Below are 19,312 nucleotides of genomic sequence, written 5' to 3'. Positions count from 1 at the left end.
TCATTTTATCATTCATTCATTCATTCAAAAAAGATTCCTATTGAGTACCTGTGCTAAGCTAGGCCCTGTACTTGGGTAAATAATTAAAACACAATCTCACCCCTTTGTTAGGGGTGGAACAAAGAGAGATCAATAAATGGATGTGTTATTTATTCAGCATTTGTCAGTTACCTGCTAAATCCCTGGAATTAGCAGACAACCAGGATTATGGCAGTGTGGTAGATGCTAGGGTCACCCTTGCAACACCGAGGCACTCCTCCACCCAGAGTTGGCAGATGACAGCTCTGCACTCTGGAAATTCCCCGTCTAGGAATTGCCCTCGAGTGAAGAGAGAAGCCTTGCCCGGGGTATGTCCTTTCCCCAGGGTTGGCCCAAATCCAGTGGGCATGTCAAAGCTGGCCCCAAGTCTCAATCCAGGACCACTCTGAAGGGCCACTCCAGCTCCAAACATGCCTGTGGGTCAGCTGAGGCCTCTGGTGCAATTGCATGGGCATTCAACTGCTCCTGCCACATAAGTGTGAGCCATAGGTGGGGAGCCCAAGAACACTGCCTGGTAGACCTTGCAGGCAGGTTCCCAACTGCAGTCTGCTTCCCAGTGCACCTGGGCGGGGTGTGAAAGCCAGACAGCCTGGAGCTCACAGCCCCACGTAGAGAGATGGGCATCAATGACAATCACACCGCTTGCAGGGAAGTTGCATGGCACCCTGAAGGAAACTTGCTTCCCCAGACCCAACCCTCATTCAGAGGAGTCAAGTTCAAGCAGGAGGTAGCAGACCATCCAGTGTGACAGGGTGTCGGCAAGCATGCCGAAGCCCTCAGGAGGGCACCTAACAGATTCTGAGGAAGAGGGTGGGTAATCAGGGAAGGCTTTCTGGAGGAAGTGTTCCCAGGCTGGAGTATGAAGTATGAGTTAGAGTTAACTCAATGGAAGAGGAGTATGTTCTGAGCAGAGGAGTCAGCATGCCTGCAGGTAGGGAGTTAGGAAGTAGATGGTGTGTTTGAACAAAGGCAGAGCTGACCCATGGGCTGCAGGAAACTAGAGGTAAGGAGGTACCATGGCGCCTGGGTCACAGGCGTTCCCGTGTCCTGGTCCAACCAAGGAGTTTGCAACCATGGGATAAGTAGGGGAGTCTGCTTTCCAGAGAGGTCCCCCTGCCTGCTTTGTGGAAGATGGATGTGGGAGGCAGGGCGTGGGGCAGGGAGGCCCCGCGGGAGGCCGTGTGGTTCGCCAGGTAAGAGAGGAGCAGCTCCATCCCGCTGCACGGCTGAAGCTAGGCAGGGTTAAGGGGAAGAAATCAACTGCAGCGATATTGTGAAGCAGAACCAACAAGACTTAAACCTGTAGAAAGCTACTAACCCGTCTCCCTCGATTCTCTGGCTTTGGGAAACAAAGCTCTGAAACTTCACCTGAATTTTGGGGATAGAGCAAAGACTCATTTCATTAGTCAGCACCAGGCGACCCTTCTGCCATGCCTGAGAAGTAATTGCCACTCAAGAGTCTCAATATACTGGCTTGCACTTGGTCTAATTCATATTCTGGCTCCTTGGAACACATTCAAGCGCAAATCTTAGGTTTAATCCCATTGCTGAGAAATATGAGCAAGTATTTTTTGTCTCTATTTCATAGTCTGTGTAGTGGGGAGCTTCTTAAGGAGACAGACATGGGTTGGGATCCCAGGTCTGCCTCTGACACACTCTACAAAGTTAGGCGAGTTGTTCACCCTCTCCCGGGTTTCATTTCTTCTTCCCTAACAATGGGAGTAAGAGTCAGGTTTCGGGGGGGGTTTACATGGGATCTGCGTGTAAAGAGCCTGGCATGTTGCATAAGTCTCAATTATCCCTCTGGAAAAGACCTGCAGCAATTACCAAGAACCTCCAAAAGCACTCACCAGGCAAACGAATGTTTACCCCCATCACTCACCAGAACAGACGAAAGACAGGGCTAGAACCACCACTGCAAAGCACATTAAAGAACTGACATTTGATACTGCCCAGAACCCCTCAGAACTGCACCGTGGGTTAGCACGTCCATTATCTCCCTTGGTCCCCACGGCAACCCCGGAGCATTTGACACACGGCAAAGCAGAGTCATGGAGACAGAAACGGAAGAGCCTGGATTTCATTCCCACGTGACCCCAAGAAGTGTTCATCATCCCTATTCTACAGATGAGGAAATAGAAACTCAGAGAAAGTAAGTAACCAGCCCAAGGTCACAGGGCTCAGGACTGGCAGAAACTGGGTTCCACCCGGAACCTACCCAAGTAAAAAAGCCCTGTGTTGTTCCACCACTTCTGCGCACATGAAGCCTCTGCAAGTAATTCACCTCCTCTGAGTCTCGGTTTCCTCACCCGTCAATGGGACGATAGTGTCTACTTTGTGAGTTCATTGCAAGTGGCTCACTTTCGTGACATCTGTCTCTGCTCCTATCTTCATCTGACTTTATCCCAAGCAGGACCTGGATAAGGTGCAAAATTTAAGAGGGTGCCCCTCTCAGGTTAGGACAAGTGTAGCTCCAGGAAGGGAGTGCCTTTTTACACTTCTTGCCCTGGGTCTTCATCTGCTTTGTCCTGACACTGGTCCTGATCCAAAGATCCAAAGAGGAGGTGGGGCGTGGAGAGGATGGGATAGACAGGCTGCAGGGTGTGCCGACACAAAAGCAATAGCAGAAAACAGGTCCTGCTGCAAATGCGCAGGGCTCAGCAGGAATGACGGGCAGGACCGAACATGACACAGGTGGACCCAGCTTTCTGTAATTGCCCCGAAGGGTTGTGCTGTGCACACTGACGTGCACCAGTCCGTGATGATCTTGCAGCTGCTTTCTCTCTTCCCTGCTCTGTAGCTGTTTCATCTTCATTTCTGACAGCTCGTGAACTACTTCAGGGCAGTGGCCATGTCTTATTTGTCTTTGTATTCCCAGAACCCAGCAAGGGATTTGACATGGAATAGGTGCTCATTAGATGTTGAATGAATTAAAGAATGTTTTGTCTTTCATTTTGAAAGCCTCTAATCATCTTAAGTCTTTTGATACTCAGATTCTAAGTCAAGTGGCACGCTAAAGCTATACTCACCTGGGACTCTCATCGGCCAGCATCAGACAGTAAGGCATGAGGAGGCTCCGTCAATATTAGCTCAACGTAAAAATCCAATAAATGGCAGAGTCATAATTTGACTGCAAAGTCCATGCTGTCTCCACTACAGTGCAGGGGCCAAGTCTAAGTGATATTTCTGAAACAGGCAAGTCCTACCTCTGCCTCTGTCACCAAGTCCCTCGGTGCAGCAATTATCAGTGGTTTAATTTGGCAGGACCGGAGAGAAACTCGGGCATGGAGGGCAGAGGTCACATTCAGCTCACACAGCAATAGAAGGAGCAAGCTTGGCAAGTCCACCCTAGCTCCTGGCATCTGGCAAGCTAAGTAACACATTGCATTCTGCAATCCACAATCCACCCAAGAGAAAGGTTCTGTGCACCTTTAAAGCCAAGGGCACAAGAGTGGCAGCCTACCTAGCAGCAGCTACAAACTCACGCCTTCATGCTACACAGTTATTCCAGGCTACCAGGAATGCCTGGTGCTTTCCCCTGGGAAGAAAGCCTAGACTATTTCATCTTGTCCCAGATCCCAAAGCCGTGGGAGAGAAATCCAAACACTCTTTCCTACACCTACATACACAAAGCCTCAAACTGGGCTCCTCATATTGCCCTCTGGCACCTACCCGGACCTCCCCCCAACGTTCCAGGGCACCCTCTGGCACCTGCCCGTTCCAGGGCATCGCCCCTCATTAGAGAAACACTGGGACCACCAGCAGAACTTCCCTTCTTCTGGGACAAGGATGACCAAGAGGGTTTATCTCACTCACCAACACCAATAGACTCATAGTGGCACCCAGAATTTTCTGGCTGAGAACAACCGTGAGCCCCAGAGGGAAAGAGCGTTGTGATGGGTTATGGAGCTGGGAAGGCAGCATCCTCTGTGTCTGCCAGCCAGGCCTTGAGCTCACATGTCAGGAAAGCAATCTGATTAAACTCCAGAAAGCCTTCTGCATTTGAGAATCTAGGGTGGCTTTGAACATTCACCGCGTAAGCTGTGCTACTAAAGTCATGTGCAACTCCATCTCCCAGACCAGCTGCAGGAAAGAACTAGAAGACAAGGACATTGAACAGTTCCTGGACAAACTGAAATATGATTTTATGAGAAAACATGAAATCGGTAAGAATGTGGTTTGAGGATTTTAGTGCCTGGCTGGTAGTTACCTGTTTGACCTTTTCCTGACCAGCTTTTCGAATCAGCCTGCCTTGGGATTGTTTTCCACCCTGGCATTAATTGGAACATCTGCTTTTCTTCTGTAAACATCATAAACCATCATTTCATTTCCACTGATGCATCACTTTCAATGAAGCCCTGTAGAATAATGCAAAATTAACCAGAATCACAACAGAACACACTTCTGATTCCCACCTCTCCCCTGCCCCATTCCACATCTGCTCACAAGAAGGGGACTGTCCACAGGTGCGTAAGAGGCAGGTGCAAGGTCTGATATGTGTCTTATCTCGGGGTTGGTTATCCCAGCATAAAGCATGCTCGCAGTAGGAGGGGTAAGCTGCCCCCATGGTGTCTAGACCAGGAGCTGGGAAGGGAAGGGAAGGTAAAGTTCAGCTGATCAGAAATACTCAACCAGGATGATGTAAACTTCTTCCGCAGGAATATCGAAGGAATGTTCCAGAAGGGATCTGTACACAGCCACAGCAAAACCAGACAGGCACGTATTCCTACAAATCCAGCAGGCAACAATTAAAAGCAGGAATAGGGCTGTAATCACAGGCAGGATTAGGCAGGAAACTGTGAAAAGAACTTATTTATAAAAAAAAAAAAAAAGAACTTATTTATAATGGGCCAGGCGCAGTGGCTCATGTCTGTAATCCTAGCACTCTGGGAGGGGCGAAGGCGGGTGGATCGCCTGAACTCAGGAGTTCAAGACAGCCTGAGCAAGAGTGAGACCCCATCTCTACTAAAAATAAAAAAACTAGCCAGGCGTTGTGGTGGGTGCCCATAGACCCAGCTACTTAGGAGACAGCGGCAAAAGGATGGCTTGAGCCCAAGAGTTTGAGGTTGCTGTGAGCTGTGACGCTACAGCACTCTACCCAGGGCAACTGAGTGAGACTCTATCTCAAAAAGAAAGACCTTGTGATGGTAACCACCATTCTACTCTCTACGAATTCGTCATTTTTAGAATCCACATACAAGTGAAATCATAGGGTGTTTCTCTTTCTGTGCCTGGCTTATTTCCTTTAGCATGATGCCTTTTTTACCTAGACTCATCCACGTTGTCACACATGACAGCACCTCCTTCTTTTTTAAGGCTGAATGGTATTTCTTTGTGTACATAAACACCACTCTTTTTAATCCTTTCATCCTCCGGTGGGCACTCCAGCTACTCCCATGTCTTGGCTGCTGAGAATAGCACCGCAGTGCGCGTGGGAGTGCAGACATCTCCTCAACAGACTGATTTCAGCTCCTCTGGATACACACCCAGGAGTGCTGGATGGCACGGTACTTCTATTTCCAATTTCTTGAGGAACTTTCATCCTGTTTTCCAAAATGGCTGCACGAATTCACATTTCCACTGACAGTGGATACGCGTTCCCTTTTCTCCACCTCCTCACCAATCCTTGCTATCTTTCACCTTTTTGATCATAGCCAATCTAGCAGGTGGGAGGTGCTATCTCCTTGGGGTTTTGGTTTGCATTTCCCTGACGGTCATTGATGGTGAGCATTTTTCTCATGTATCCGTTGGCCGTTTGTAATGCTGACGGGGGCAGTGTTGGGAGAGTGGACAGGGAACTGGGAGTGTCCGTCACAGGGTAGAGTGCCATCAGACAGGAGGAGTGAGTCTGGCTGCTCGGCATGGTGACTAGGTTAACAACAACGTATCGTATATTTCAAAATTGCTAGGAGAGTAGATTGGAAATGTTCTCACCTCCAAGAAATAATAACTATGTGCAGTGACAGAAATGTTAATTAGCCTGATCTGATCATTTCACATGTATCAAAACATTGCCTTGTACTCCATGAATTTTTCAGTTAAAAAAGAAACAAAAATAACATCAAGTATTTAAAAAAGAAAAACTTGCCATGAGAACCATGAACCCTGAAATCGCATCCTGTAGGAGCCCAGATATCAGAGCTCAGGTGCAGAATCTCTATAAATAATCATAATATTATTAACTAATTTTATCCTATGGATCCCTCCTGTCAGGCACTTCAAATCCACCATGTCCTGGGTAATCAGAATGGAGAGCAAGATGTCCTGCCACCTGTGGCAGACCCGGGGCCTCGTCCCCAGCGTGTTGGGTGTTGTGTTGGCTGCTGTGCTGTGAACACACGCTGACTCCCATCTGCTTCACCTGGGAGTTGGAACGGGGCTGGGGCCAGAGAAAGCATGTCAGTAGGGTTGGAAGCAGCAGTGGGGGCAGCAGAGACAGGCAGTGGGGGAAGCAGATGGGAGCACAGGACAGTTTGTGGCCACCCATTCTCCTTCACTCTTTTCTGGGATCCTGCCTTGCTACAAGCAGAGAACCTCCCTGAGTCCCACTCCCTGGTCTGGCTGCAGCCAGGTGAGTGCCCTTTGCAGTCAGCCATGGCTCACTAGAAATATGCTCTTCCTTATGTAATTTACGTGCCTTGGTCCTGCACACCCAGGTTTGGTTTGGTGCCCTGTCGCTGATGAGCAGGCGAGAGACCCAGGCTTGGAGACCTCTGAGGCTGACAGGTTCACCTGGAGAGAATCAGGGGCCAACTGTTCTCAGTCATGGCCTCTCTGTCTTCATAATTATCCACTCCCTGACAGCTATGCGCCATTATTCACTATGCACGGTCCCTGGGATGTAGCAGGTGTTCAGCCAGGATGCTCTGACTCCAAGTCTGTGTTCCTCCACTCACCCTCTCCACCTCTTAGCAGAGCCATAGTTGTCTACTTAGAGGGTCAGAGTTTGTACTTGTTTGCCTTGTACTCCATGGCAAGAGTGCAAGAGAGCTGGGTTGATAAGCAGACAGGCGGGGCTCACGGGGCAGCCAGAAGCATGGGCTGGCACCACTGGCCTGTCTGAGAACATTAGTACCCCCTGAGACCAGCAGTCAGTCTAGGGGATCTGTTGAAAATTGCTAAATACCACTGCTGTCACCACCACTGTTCCTAGAGAAAATCCCATGATATTCCCACACCTCCCCACCACCACCACCACCACCACTGCCCACCATCATTAGGCGGCTTACTCGTGGGTGCTCTCACAATGCTTGGCACGAGCCAATAACACTCCACAAGGCCCCCCTCCCCACTGGGCAATTCCTGAAGGGTAGGCTCACGTCTGTATCCCCAAGGCCTGGTGTGGTGCCTAGAACACAAGAGCTGTTCTACAGATGCTCACAGACTGAATGAGAGCTCCCAGACAGAATAGCACCTCAGATGCACTCCCAGCCACAGCCCAGGAGCACCTCTTTCCCTCCCCAGCTCCTTCAGTGTTAAACAAACCACAAACAGGAAGGCTCCCTGCCTGGACTAGGGAGTTTTGGTGTTTTGCAAGGCACTTGCAGACCCATTACAGCCCTTTTGATCTTTACAACAACCCTATCTGGAAAGTTTTCACCAACCGTTCCAAAATGAGAGACTCATTCAATTAATGAGATGAAAATGTGTCAAATATTCTATGAACCAAGTGTATGGTGCCCCATGATCATATTGATGTACACAGCTATGATTTAATAAAAAAATAAATAAATAAAAGAAATGCTGTTAAAACCAAAATGAGAGACTGAGAGCCAAAAGAGTGAAATGACTTCCCCAAACCAGTGGCAGAGCCAGCATCAGAAGCTGGGGTTGCCTAGTCCCCAGTTCCATGCTTGATTTTTTTTCTTTCGCCCAAACCTCTCATTAAAGGTTGTGTGAGGAGCTGGGCCGGGCACTGGGAGTGCAGAGGTGGAAATGACACAACCCCTCCTATCTTCAGGAGAAAGACAGTAGAGTCCTCCGAAGAGAGAGCGACCAACCTGTCCTCGTGCCCCCTTTGAAGTCTCCATCAAGCCCAGATCCCTGCCAACCCGCTCCCTAAACAGCCCAGCTGCAGTCTCACCCAAAAGGCTTCTGGTTCCCCAGCTCCCTCTTCATAATCCCAAATGGGCCCAACCCAGCGGCCGGGGCTTCTCAGATGTGTGGTCAGGGGGGATTCATCCACAGACACCGGTGTGGTGAGTGCTTTTTTCCCCTTTGTCCCTCTGCCTCGGTCAGTGTCCACCAAGAGAACATTACAAGGAGAACACTACCAGCCAGCCGCCTGTTGCTCCCCTCCATGTTGTTTCCCAACTGACAGACACATTTGCAGCAGCTTGATGCTCTTTTTTCTGAGTAGCATTCACACATCTCTTCCTCATGGTCTGAAGCTCTCTGGACAGCTGCCCAGCAGACAAGGCCCCGGCTGCGCTCTGAGCTCAGAGGCTCGAGACGGGAGAGCTTCTGCCTCTTAGTGAAAGTGGCGCAGGAAATGTCACATCTGAGCAGATGGGCTCCGGAGCCGGGAGGAGGGGGGTCACATTACCATACCGTGCGGTTGGCTAATGCAAAGCCTTCTTCTAACAGCATCGACACGGAAGGGGGAATGTTGAGCAAACCCCCCTCTAGCTGTAGGACCTCAGACAAAGTAGATAGCCCCTGAGGGTCTTAGTTTTCTCACCTGCAAGTTGGGGGGGAACAACTCTTCACCAAAGGGCTCCGTGAACCGTAGCAGCCTGGGGACATTCAAAGCAACCAGCACAGCGTCCCCTCATGGCAAAGGCTCCGTAACTGTTCATCGTCTCTTTTCCCCAGAAAAGTAACCTCGAAGGAGAAGGACATTAATGAGGTCCCCAAAAACATGGTGGCCTCTTGACTGAGAAGGGCGGAGGGGGCAGAGGGGCTACATTCGAATTTGCCCTCTCTTCATCTCCTTCCTTCCCAGCCATGGCCCGGGCCACGTGGAGATGCTTTCATGGATACTTGTTGAAATCACTTCTTTCGTCTCATTGTGGGAAAGAGCACAGTCGTGTGGCACTTCTTAGAACAAAAAAAGTGGTCAAAAGCTCCTGCTGTAGGAACAGATGAATGAGGAGGCAGGGTTTGTAAGGACCATTGCCTTCAAAGAGGTAACCATCTAGGCAGCCTCCTTGCTTCTATGACTTCTGGCTGTATTTAATTTTCCTTTTCTTTCTTTTATTGTTCTGAGACAGTCTCACTCTGTTGCCTGGGGAGAGTGCTATGGCATCATCCTAGCTCACAGCAACCTCGAACTCTTGGGCTCAAGCAATCCTCCTGCCTCAGCCTCCTGATTAGCTGGGACTGCAGGCATGTATCACAATGCCCAGCTAATTTTTCTATTTTTAGTAGAGACAGGTCTCACTCTTACTTAGGCTGATCTTGAACTCCTGAGCTCAAGCAATCCACCCACCTCAGCCTCCCAGAGTGCTGGGATTACAGGCACAAGCCACTGCAATAGCCTGTATTTAATTTCCAGTCTCCTTAACTACAGCTTCAGAAAACAAAAGACAGATTCATTTTGTTTACTGGGAGCCTGGTAACCCATTTGACAGACTCACTTTCACACTTCCCAATTGTGTGAAATGTGTTTGTGGAGTTTGAAAGGTTGGGGGAGGGGGGCAACAAAACAAACAAAACGAAAGGATTGGCTTTCACAAGCACATTATTTTGAAAACAGCCTAATGAGAAATTCTAGTAACTCACTGAGAGGAAAACAGAATCAACTCAGAGAAAAGGGAAAAAAAAAAAGCTAAGTTTTAGAGGCATTTTAGAGCAGTGCAATTTCATTTCCTTCAAGTGTAATAAGAAAGAAGAGAGGAAAAACCCTAAAGGTCAGGACTAATGAATGGGTTAGAAGGTTTGATGCTCGCAGACCCAGTTGTGTGCTGGTAAGTGGATGTTTCAACAGTCCTTAAGGGGGCTTATACATAATTTATCTCCTTAAGTAGGTACATGGTGTAGAAATGCTGTTTGCACTATTAATTGGAGCAGAAAACCGTGTCTTCGTGGGTATCAGCCATTCCTAACCTCTCCCAGCCAGGGCTCCACTTTGCATTTCCTGAATTCTGTAAGGCAGAAAGTCCCAACAGGTCATGCCAAGCCTTGACAATTTTACTCTTATCCCTGGATGTAGTGCCCCGGGGAGAGGAACCCTACACATCATCTCCAACCCCTGGCATGTGCAAACAACAGGCTTGGAGGAAGAACCACAGGCCTAAGCCATCAAGCCCAAGTCAGACTTCAAATCTGCCCCCAAACTAGCTGTGTGGCCCAGGAAATGTCACCGCATCTCTGTGAGCCTTTGACTCCCCATGTATAAAATCAGAAGCTTGGAGATGACCTTTGGTGTCTGCACTCTTCTACGACTCCTCTGGCTCCAAGATGCACCTGCCGCAGCACCAGGTTGGAACCCCTAATGTTAGTGAAGCACTAGCCTCACCAGTTTGCCAGGAGCAGAGCAGGTTGGGAGAGTGGTGAGGGTGTGAGCTATAGTCATGGGGGATGGAGTCAAAGAGCATAGGCTTTGGAATAAGAGAAGCCCTGCCTTCTCCACCTCCTAGCTCTGTGACCTGCCTCAGCTTCTCTAGGCCTCGGTTTCCTCATCTGTAAAATAGAGATAATACCAACCTCACAGGGCTGCTCGTCTAATGATGGTGAATATAGAGCAAGCAGCACTGAAAGCTGTCCAGGGAGGGCAGCAAGGCCAGGCTGGGGCTTGGCTACTCTATGACTTACTGGAATGCCTCGGCGACTGTCTCCCCATCCCCCACTCTGCATTTCTTTGATTTGGAATGTGTTTTAGATCCGTGGTATCCTCTGCACCAATAAGCAACTGCTATTCAGTTACTGGAATTCCTATTTGGATCTTCAAAGTATGTTGTATGCCCTGAAGCAGCTCTGCCTCCTACAGATCTCCTTGGCCCCTAGTAATCTCGTGGACTACCCTGGGCTTCCAAGAGCACACTCAACATCACTGGGGAATCAGGAACCAGTGGCACATGGCTGTTTTCATCCCCTTTAGGTACTTTAAGATGGAGTTGGTATCATGCGGGAATAAGCAGAGAGGATAGGAACCCCAACTCCCCCATTCTTCAGTCTTCTCTGGTCCCCTCTCCATAACCTAAATAACTCATCTTTCTTCTGCCCCAAAAGAGGAACCTAGTACTCCCCCCTTCGTATGGATTCATAATGAGTTGCTGTCTGCCACACAATCTTCCAAAAGAATGCACTTACATTCTCTCATTTAGCCCTCAAAAGAACATGGCACAATTACCTTGTCCAATTTGTGGATGAGGAAACTGGAGTCAGGAAAGGCACCATGGCTTGACAGGGCATCAGCCAGATGCCTTGCTATCATCCTTTTAACTCCCAGATGGAAAGGTCTCACTCCTGAGTCCCGGCTCTCCCATCTCTGCCCTGTTCCCTTCTGCAGCTTCAGTTTCCTCGCCTGTGAAAAAGGGGTGTGACTGTAAGATGCCTCTGCAGCATGGTGGTTGAGACCATCATTAAGAATGAGATAACATTTGTTAATAGGGAATCTTTCCCCCAGTTTATATTTTTGATGGGCTTATCAAAGATCAAAGGACGATAAGTATCTGGGTTCATCTCTTGCTCTTCAATTCTGTTCCATACATCTACCTCTCTATTTGTTAATTAGCAGGATGTAAGCACTCCAATTTGTACAAATAATCAACACATTGAATCCCACAAAGGCATAAATGTATTCATGATCTATGTATATATGACTTAATAAAAAAAAGAATGAGATAATACCTACAAAAGCACCAAGCAGGGCCCAGCACAGAGCAGAAGCTCGGGAATCATTAGCTCCCTCCCTCCAACCGTACTACCCAGCAGAGAGACCCCTAAAGGCCCCTAACCGTCTCAGCCTGAGTCCCCGTGCATCTCAAACGCCCCTTGGGTTAAGTCTGAGAACAGGTTTCAGAACAAGGAAGTTCCCTGAGTTCCCAAAAAACTCCTAGCCACAGGTAAAACAATGGTAGAACTTATCCCAACCCCGTGGCAATGGGTAAACAATGGTGGGAAGCTTACTCAAGCAAAATTTCCCACGCTAAGTTTATCCTGGTGCCAACTGCCACTACGGAACCCCCTGAGCCAACTCACCGTAACCCCGCCACGTTGTAGCCCCCCTGACTGTAACCCCACCCCTGAGCTGACCGCCACGTCCTGCTTCTGTGCTCACCAGCTTGCCTGCCAACACAGCACAAAAATCGTATAAAAGACAGCCTGCTTTTCTCTTCGCCGCTGTTTGCCCTTTGGGGCGGCGGCCCGCCAGCGCAGGTGTCATAAATCACCATCTGATTTACACCTGCAATGGGGTCCGGGTCTTTCTTATGATGGCATGAGTACAACGCAACTTGGCAGGGCCGTTGAGAAAGTTGAAGTTCTACGTCGACCCCGTCTCTGGATAGTAACACACTGTGCAAATGTCAGCGATGAAGATGGTTATCATGGGGCCTGTTTTTATCTCAGAAGCTCCCCTCACTCCTGGAGATCCAGGTTTGAAACATACATCTTTCTTAATTCTTACTTGATTCTTACAAACCAACCCAAGTTAGTGCAATTCTAGACTCTTTGCAGCCCAGTAAATCCAGCCGTGCCATCCACAAAAGGGGTTGTCAGCACTTACCGGGAAAGCAAAGAAGCGCCTAGCAGAATGGCAAGTCTGAAGAAGCCGCTAGCTCAGCCTGACAGGCTGAACTCAAACAAATGGTATTTTCCGGCTGGGGGCAACAAGGCGTCAATTTGAAGCGTGTGTTCTTACACAGCATTATGCCCCAAAATGCAGAAGGAGAGGTGCATCTTGTCCCAAGTTTGTAGCAAAATTGCGCCACATGTAAATGGTTTTCTGGCCTTTGATGTTGAGCAGAAAGGAAAATAATCCTCTGAAAAAAAACCCAGGCAGGAGCAGCTGGCTCAGTAGCCCCAGCAGGGAGCCTGGCAACAGTGTGCAACTGGCAAGCACTGGGCTTTCTCTGAGCCCCTTTGCTGGCACCCATGAAAGTTAACTGCCCCCAGACATCTGAGTTTCTGAAAGGGTTCTTTCCACTGATACCTTCATGCAGAAGCCAGCAGAAATGCTTAGGTACGATCGAGTGGGAAGCCGAGAAGGCCACCGCCAAGAAAGGGAGGGAAGGAGAGGAGGCCCATGTCACTACAAGCTCGGCCGGAGCCTTGGTGAGTCACCGGCAGGGAAGGGCCCTTCTGGTGGAGCCACAGAGCCTCACTGAGCGTTCATTTATTCATTTGATCATTCATTCAACAAAAGGCACACAGTCCCTTCCACTTTGAAGCTTACAGTCTAGAAGAAAGAAAACACATTCAACAAATAATTATACAAATAAATATTCATCTAGTCACATACTTTGACAGATACTATAAAGGAAACATATGGGAGGGTGTGAGGTTGTAAAACAATAAGCCCCAGACTAGGCACAGCGGCTCACCCCCATAATCCCAGTGCTTTGGGAGGCTGAGGCAGGAGGATCGCTTCGGCCCAAGAGTTTGAGAGCAGCCCAGGCAACATGGCAAGACCTCATTTCTACAAAACCATTGTTTTAAAAATTAGCTGGGTGTGATGATGTATACGTGTAGTGCCCTGCTACTCAGGAGGCCGAGGCAGGAGGATCACTTGGGCCCAGGAGGTGGAGGTTGCAGTGAGCTATGATGATACCACTGCACTCTGGTTTCATTCCCCTAGCCAGGGTGACAGAATGAAACTGTCTCAAAAAACACACTCTCTCTCTTTCTCTCTCTCCCTCTCTCACATACACACCCCCAAAACAAAAACGAATTGAAAAAACAAGCCCCAATTTAAATGAAGGCTGGAAGCCATGGCCTGGGGTAGCTGAGTAAGACCTCTCTGAGGTGGTAGCTTTCAAGCTGCAGCCTGATCAGGAGTTAGCCTGGCAACCTGTGTTGAGAGAACATTTTAGGCAGAAGAAACGGAGAGAGGAGGGGGTACATGGAGAGGCCTGGTGGGAAAAGAACGGGCTGCGGGTCTGGGAACTGAAGAGGCCAGGACGTTTGAAGCACATGAGAGGGGAAAACAGGGCATAGGGTTTGAGCTGTACAGGGCTCCAGGGAGCACTGGGAGCTTCATCCTAAATGCAGCAGAAGTCATAGAGGAATTTAGGTCTCCTCCTCATGGTTCTGACTTGACATAGAATTTGACTAGCATAGATTTTCACTTGGTCACCTCTCAGACTTGGCCATGTCACCTCCTAGTTTCACTCCCCTGCCACTCACAGCTGACCTATATCAGCTGTGAACTTGCCCCAGCACCCCACCCCAAGAGGAGGAGCAAAAAATTAGATGGACACTGAGGGCACCACTGGGAGCCGCCACCTGGGCCAGGATGAGTGCCAGCCCCAGCCAGGGGCAGCCAGGGAGGGGAGCAAGTCCCTGAGCGCCACCCCGCCGCTCATCATCCCGCGCTAGGAGGACTCATCTGCTCTGTGTCTGCACAACGCAGGTACGCAGACAACGATCAATGGAAGTTCAGAGATGGGATACCTCAGCACCCCCATAGGCCCTCATCTCTTCTTGTCAGTGGGGAAACTGAGGGAGGCTGGTGACCTTTGGCAAGTCACTTCCTCCCTCCCAGGTCTCTGTTTCGCTATCTGTAAAGCAGGGCAGTGAACAGGTTGATCTTTTTTTTTTTTTTTCAGATTGATGTGAGGTTACAAACGATTGGTTTACATTGTTTCCATTTCTAAGGTAAAGTTCAAGTTGTAGTTGAGCCCTTCACCCAGGGGGGTGCTGAACACCCTCACATTGTGCACATTAGGTGAGATCCTGCCAATCACCCTCCCTCCTCCCCCCTCCCCTCTTTTTCCTCTCCTCTCCCCCTCCACAGACTATACTTGTGTTTTTCTTTAGTGTGGGCTTGTGGTTGTTTACATATTGGTTTCATATTAGCATTGAGTACTTTGGATAATTTTTTTCTCCATTCTTGTGATACTTTGCTAAGAAGAAAGTGTTTCAACTCCATCTGGGTAAACACAAAAAGTATAGTCTCCGTCTTTTCTTGTGGTTGAATAGTATTCCATGAGTTGATCTTTAATACTCTTTGTCCTCATCCTCAGACACTCAGGGAGGATCAACTTTATCAACAACACTCAGCATGTTTTGGCAGGACTGGGATCACAGGCGACTTCAGTAGATGCCACACTAACCCCAGCCTGAAGTTTGCGGCCCAGATAGTGGGGAGGGCTGAATGATGGAGTGGGAATTCGCAGAAATCTGATACTAAGCTGAAATATACATTTGCTTGCAAATCTCATCATACAGATAGGCAAATGAATATGATAAGCAATTTTGGAGATAGGCTTCTTGGAGTGTCTACAAAAAATAAAAGTTCTGTTGGAACACAGCAGAAGTTATTCCAGATGTGTTGAACCCCATGTGATGGATGTGCTAACTATAAAATGCTCATATCTCTTCGTGACAGTGGTCCCCAAGATCATCTCTCCAAGGGACAAGTGCATTAGCCAAGTTCAATTGCTAGCTAGATGCGGTAGTGACGATAAAACTCAGTTCTTTGAAAAACCACATTTGATGTGGACTTCGTGCTAATTCCAGCTGCTCTCCCCCACTATGAAGCTGAAAGAGTGGGCCTTGACTGTCCCGGAATAGTGCTACTCAGAGCTGATTTGTATATTGGAGAAATATACAGAATCTGGTGTTCAGTTAGCACTTCCTACAGGGCCTGAAGACAGAAAATGGGGCACATACTTCTTGCAATCCCTCTAATCCTTGCATATAGTAGGAACACATGCATATGAAGTGGGTGATGTGAAAAACAAAGCAGAGAGAGCAGGATGTGGCTCAAAAACATCCCAGTGACAAAAACCCTCAAGTCCCTCCCAGGACGGCACACCAGGAGTATGTCTGTTAGAATTAGACATGGAGTGAATCCCAGTCGTTTTATTTACTAGCTGTGTGAACTTAGGCAAGTCACTTAACCTCTCTGGGCCTTGGTTTCTTCTTCTGCTCAATGGGCATAGCAGTACCCCCCGCCAAGGTCATGGTTGCAAGGGTTAGATGAGACAACAGCAGTAAGCATCTGGCAATGTTTGGCATATGGCAAAGGCTCCTTTTCCTTCCTTTCATCTAGCTATCAAGATCACATGAAAGAAACAGTGTCCAGTGCTCATTCCTGCTACTCACCTTTTTCTGCACTGAAGGAAGGGAAGCCACGAGCTTCCCTGTGACCTACATCCTGCAGGACGGGACAGTGCAGGAAAGCCTGGTCCAGGAGGTGGCCTGGGCCCAAATTCCAGGAGCTGCAGGGATCCAGCACAGTCAGCCTGGCTCTCTTCCAGCCAATTTTGCCAGATGTAATTTGGCTTCAGCTTGAGGTTCCAAAGCAGTTCCATAACCATAATAACCCGTAGCATTTGTAGAAAGCTTTTATCCTTCTTGAAGCACTTTTGCATGCCTTACCTCATTTGATCATTTTCATAACCTTGAGTGTTAGCAAAGGCAAAGACGAGAACTCCCATTTTATAGATGGAGAAATTGAGGCTTGGAAGGTTTAAGTATCAATGTCAAAACTTGGATAAAAATCTCTGCGTTCCTTGCCCTGAGCTTTTCCCACACCACCACTATAACTCTCTGTAATTATGCTTTCATCAAGCAAAAGTGGACAGAGCTGCCGTGCGCCAGCCATGCGCCAAGGGCCAGGACTCAGAAATGAGAGGCAGAGGCCAATTCAGAAGAGATGCAGAACCAACTATTCAGGGCCACCAGGCGGGGGCTATGGTGAAGGCGTGAGGGGAGCAGCAAGGCAGGGCAGTAACCAGCTTGGTCCAGGGTCTCAGGAGGGCTTCTTGGAAGAGGAAATGTATTGGTCTGTTCTTAGAGGACAGCTGGAGGTTGTCCGGGCAGAAAGAGGAATGAGAGGAGTTATAGGTGGCAGAAGGAAGAAACAGAAAGCCACCGTGTGTGAAGAGCTGGGCGTGTCTGCGGTGGGGCAAGTGACTTGGTCTGGCTCCACCCACTCACCTGCTCTCTCATTCATTCACACATTTCCAGAGCACCCCATTGGGACCCCTGTGGATAGCAAGCAGTGAGTAAGCAGAAATGATCCCTGAGCCTACTGGCTAGACGTGAGCCCTTAGTCAACCTGCTAGCAGATCCCTGTGGGTCAGGTGGGAAGCTGCAGGAGGAAAGACAGGAGGAACAGGCAGAGGGAGTCATGGAAGATGGGGCAAGGCGGGTCTGGATTTCAGCTTGAGGGGACGGAGCCCTGATGGGTTTTCAGAAGAGGTTTAACGGATCAGATCTGCATTCCAGAAAGAGTGCACCATGGTTAGCTTAGAGGATGAGCTGGAGAAGGTTGTCTGAAGTCCAAGAGTTGAGCAAGGTGCCCAGAGCAGTCCAGACAAGAAATTCCTGAGTCCTAAATCACAGCAGCATAGAAGAGAAAGAGCTGAATTCAAGACAGGTGCAGAGTGAGTCCTGGCAGGCACTGAGCTCCTCTGAGGGCCTGACTTGTGCCCCTCAGCAGGTGACGATGCTGTTTCCTGGGACATGGGTGCAGAAGAATTGTCTGATGGGGTAGGGGGAGGCTGAGGTCGAGCTGAGGGTCAGAGGAGTGAGATCGGTGTCTCTGGAGCCTGGGACAGAGCTTGGAGCTGGAGGTGTGATCAGAGGCGCGGGACCACACATATGATAGGTAACGCCTGGAAATAAACAGGGCCTCCCGGGCCAGTGTTCAGAGGGAGGGAAGATAAGCTCCTATTGCAACAAACCCCAAAGGATGTCAAATTTATTCTTAGATGCCAGAAGTCTACCTGGCAAAATTCATATCATCAGCCCGGGAGAAGAATCAGTGGTTCCAGGAGGGGTGATCGTGAGGGGCTGTGGAGATTCTGACCTGCACTGAGAGTTCGGGGGTCTTTCCAGTCTGTGAACCTCCATCTGAAGTCACCCATGTGCTTCTCTCTCTCTTCTCTCCTTCAGGTGTTTACAAAATATGGGAAGTGTTACATGTTTAACTCAGGCGAGGATGGCAAACCTCTGCTCACCACAGTCAAGGGGGGGACAGGCAACGGGCTGGAGCTCATGCTGGACATTCAGCAGGACGAGTACCTGCCCATCTGGGGAGAGACAGGTGAGCTGGGCATGGGGACCGGGGCGCTGGCAATGGCAGAGGGGTGCAGGACCTATCTGAAGCATTGGCTTGGCTCAGGTGGCCAGGCCTCGCCCACCCTGGGAAGGCCTGCTCTCCAGCAGGGGTCTGTGACATGTGTAAAGATGTCCCAGGCATGGGCTGGGATGCGCTGGGTTTCCTCAGCTCTCGCAGGGGAGGGGAGGGGCGGGCCATGGGAATACTGGAGAGGGAAGGTGGGTGGGGGCGGGAGGTATGGAGAGGATGCACTGGGGAAGATTTGAAGGAGCAGGTGTGGTGGAGCAGGTAAGTGGCTTGACCTCAGAAGAGGAAAGGATGGACCAGCCTCTTCCCCTTCCAGCCATCCTGATCCAGCTAGGAGTCCAGGCAAAAGGAAAGCAGGCTCCTGCCCAACAGGAAGGTGGAGGGGCCGTGAAGTGTTGGAAAACCAAAGCATGGACTCGGGGGCCTAGACGCTGGCCTATGTGAGCTGTAGGGGGTCCCAGGTGTATGGGCCTTGACACCTATTTAAGGCATTCATTTATTTATTCAGCAAACTGTTCAGTAACCCTGTATACTGTCTCAGGCTTTACACTAAAGTAAGGATGTTAAAGTAACAAAGACCAAGTCCTTGATCTGAGGAGAGACACACAGTCACAGAGGAGCTCCGTGACAGCACCATAGTGCACAGGGTATTTGGGTGGGGTCTTGAGATAGTCCTGGATTATCCAAGTGGGCCTGACATAACCACAAAGGTCTTTATAAGAGCAATACAGGAAGGTCAGACAGAGGATCAGGCAGTGTGACAACAGAAGCAGAGATTAGAGTGATGCAGCCATACGCCAAGGCATGCCGACAGGTTGAAGTTTCACCAGGAAGAGAGGGTAAAGACATGACGAAGAAGGAGAAGCATGGAAACAGATCCAAAGTAAGATTAAGGCTGGTCACAATGAGAGGGTTGCCAGGGGGACAGGAGAGGAGTCTGAGGAGGGCAAGAAGAGAGGCCCTGGGCCCTCAGCTTGGGGCCCAGGAAGCGGGGAAGGCCCTGCAGGGCTCTGACCACTGGGTTACCCCAGGAGGTCTGCATTCTGTACCCCAAAGCCACAGATAGTCAGA

General features: G+C 49.4%; 1 protein-coding gene across 1 annotated transcript in view; it reads left to right on the top strand.

Moving 5' to 3' along the window:
• The window catches only part of LOC128570574 (acid-sensing ion channel 2), a 285,991-nt gene that overhangs the window by 165,037 nt on the left and 101,642 nt on the right, over nucleotides 1-19,312 (top strand). Inside the window, exon 2 of the mRNA XM_053569873.1 lies at nucleotides 18,049-18,199. Within this exon, the coding sequence (XP_053425848.1) occupies nucleotides 18,049-18,199 (151 nt within the window). The remainder of the gene's footprint in view (nucleotides 1-18,048; nucleotides 18,200-19,312) is intronic.

Source organism: Nycticebus coucang, chromosome 18, assembly GCF_027406575.1.
Source record: "Nycticebus coucang isolate mNycCou1 chromosome 18, mNycCou1.pri, whole genome shotgun sequence".
Lineage (NCBI taxonomy): Eukaryota > Metazoa > Chordata > Mammalia > Primates > Lorisidae > Nycticebus > Nycticebus coucang.
This window is presented reverse-complemented; position numbering and strand designations above follow the sequence as displayed.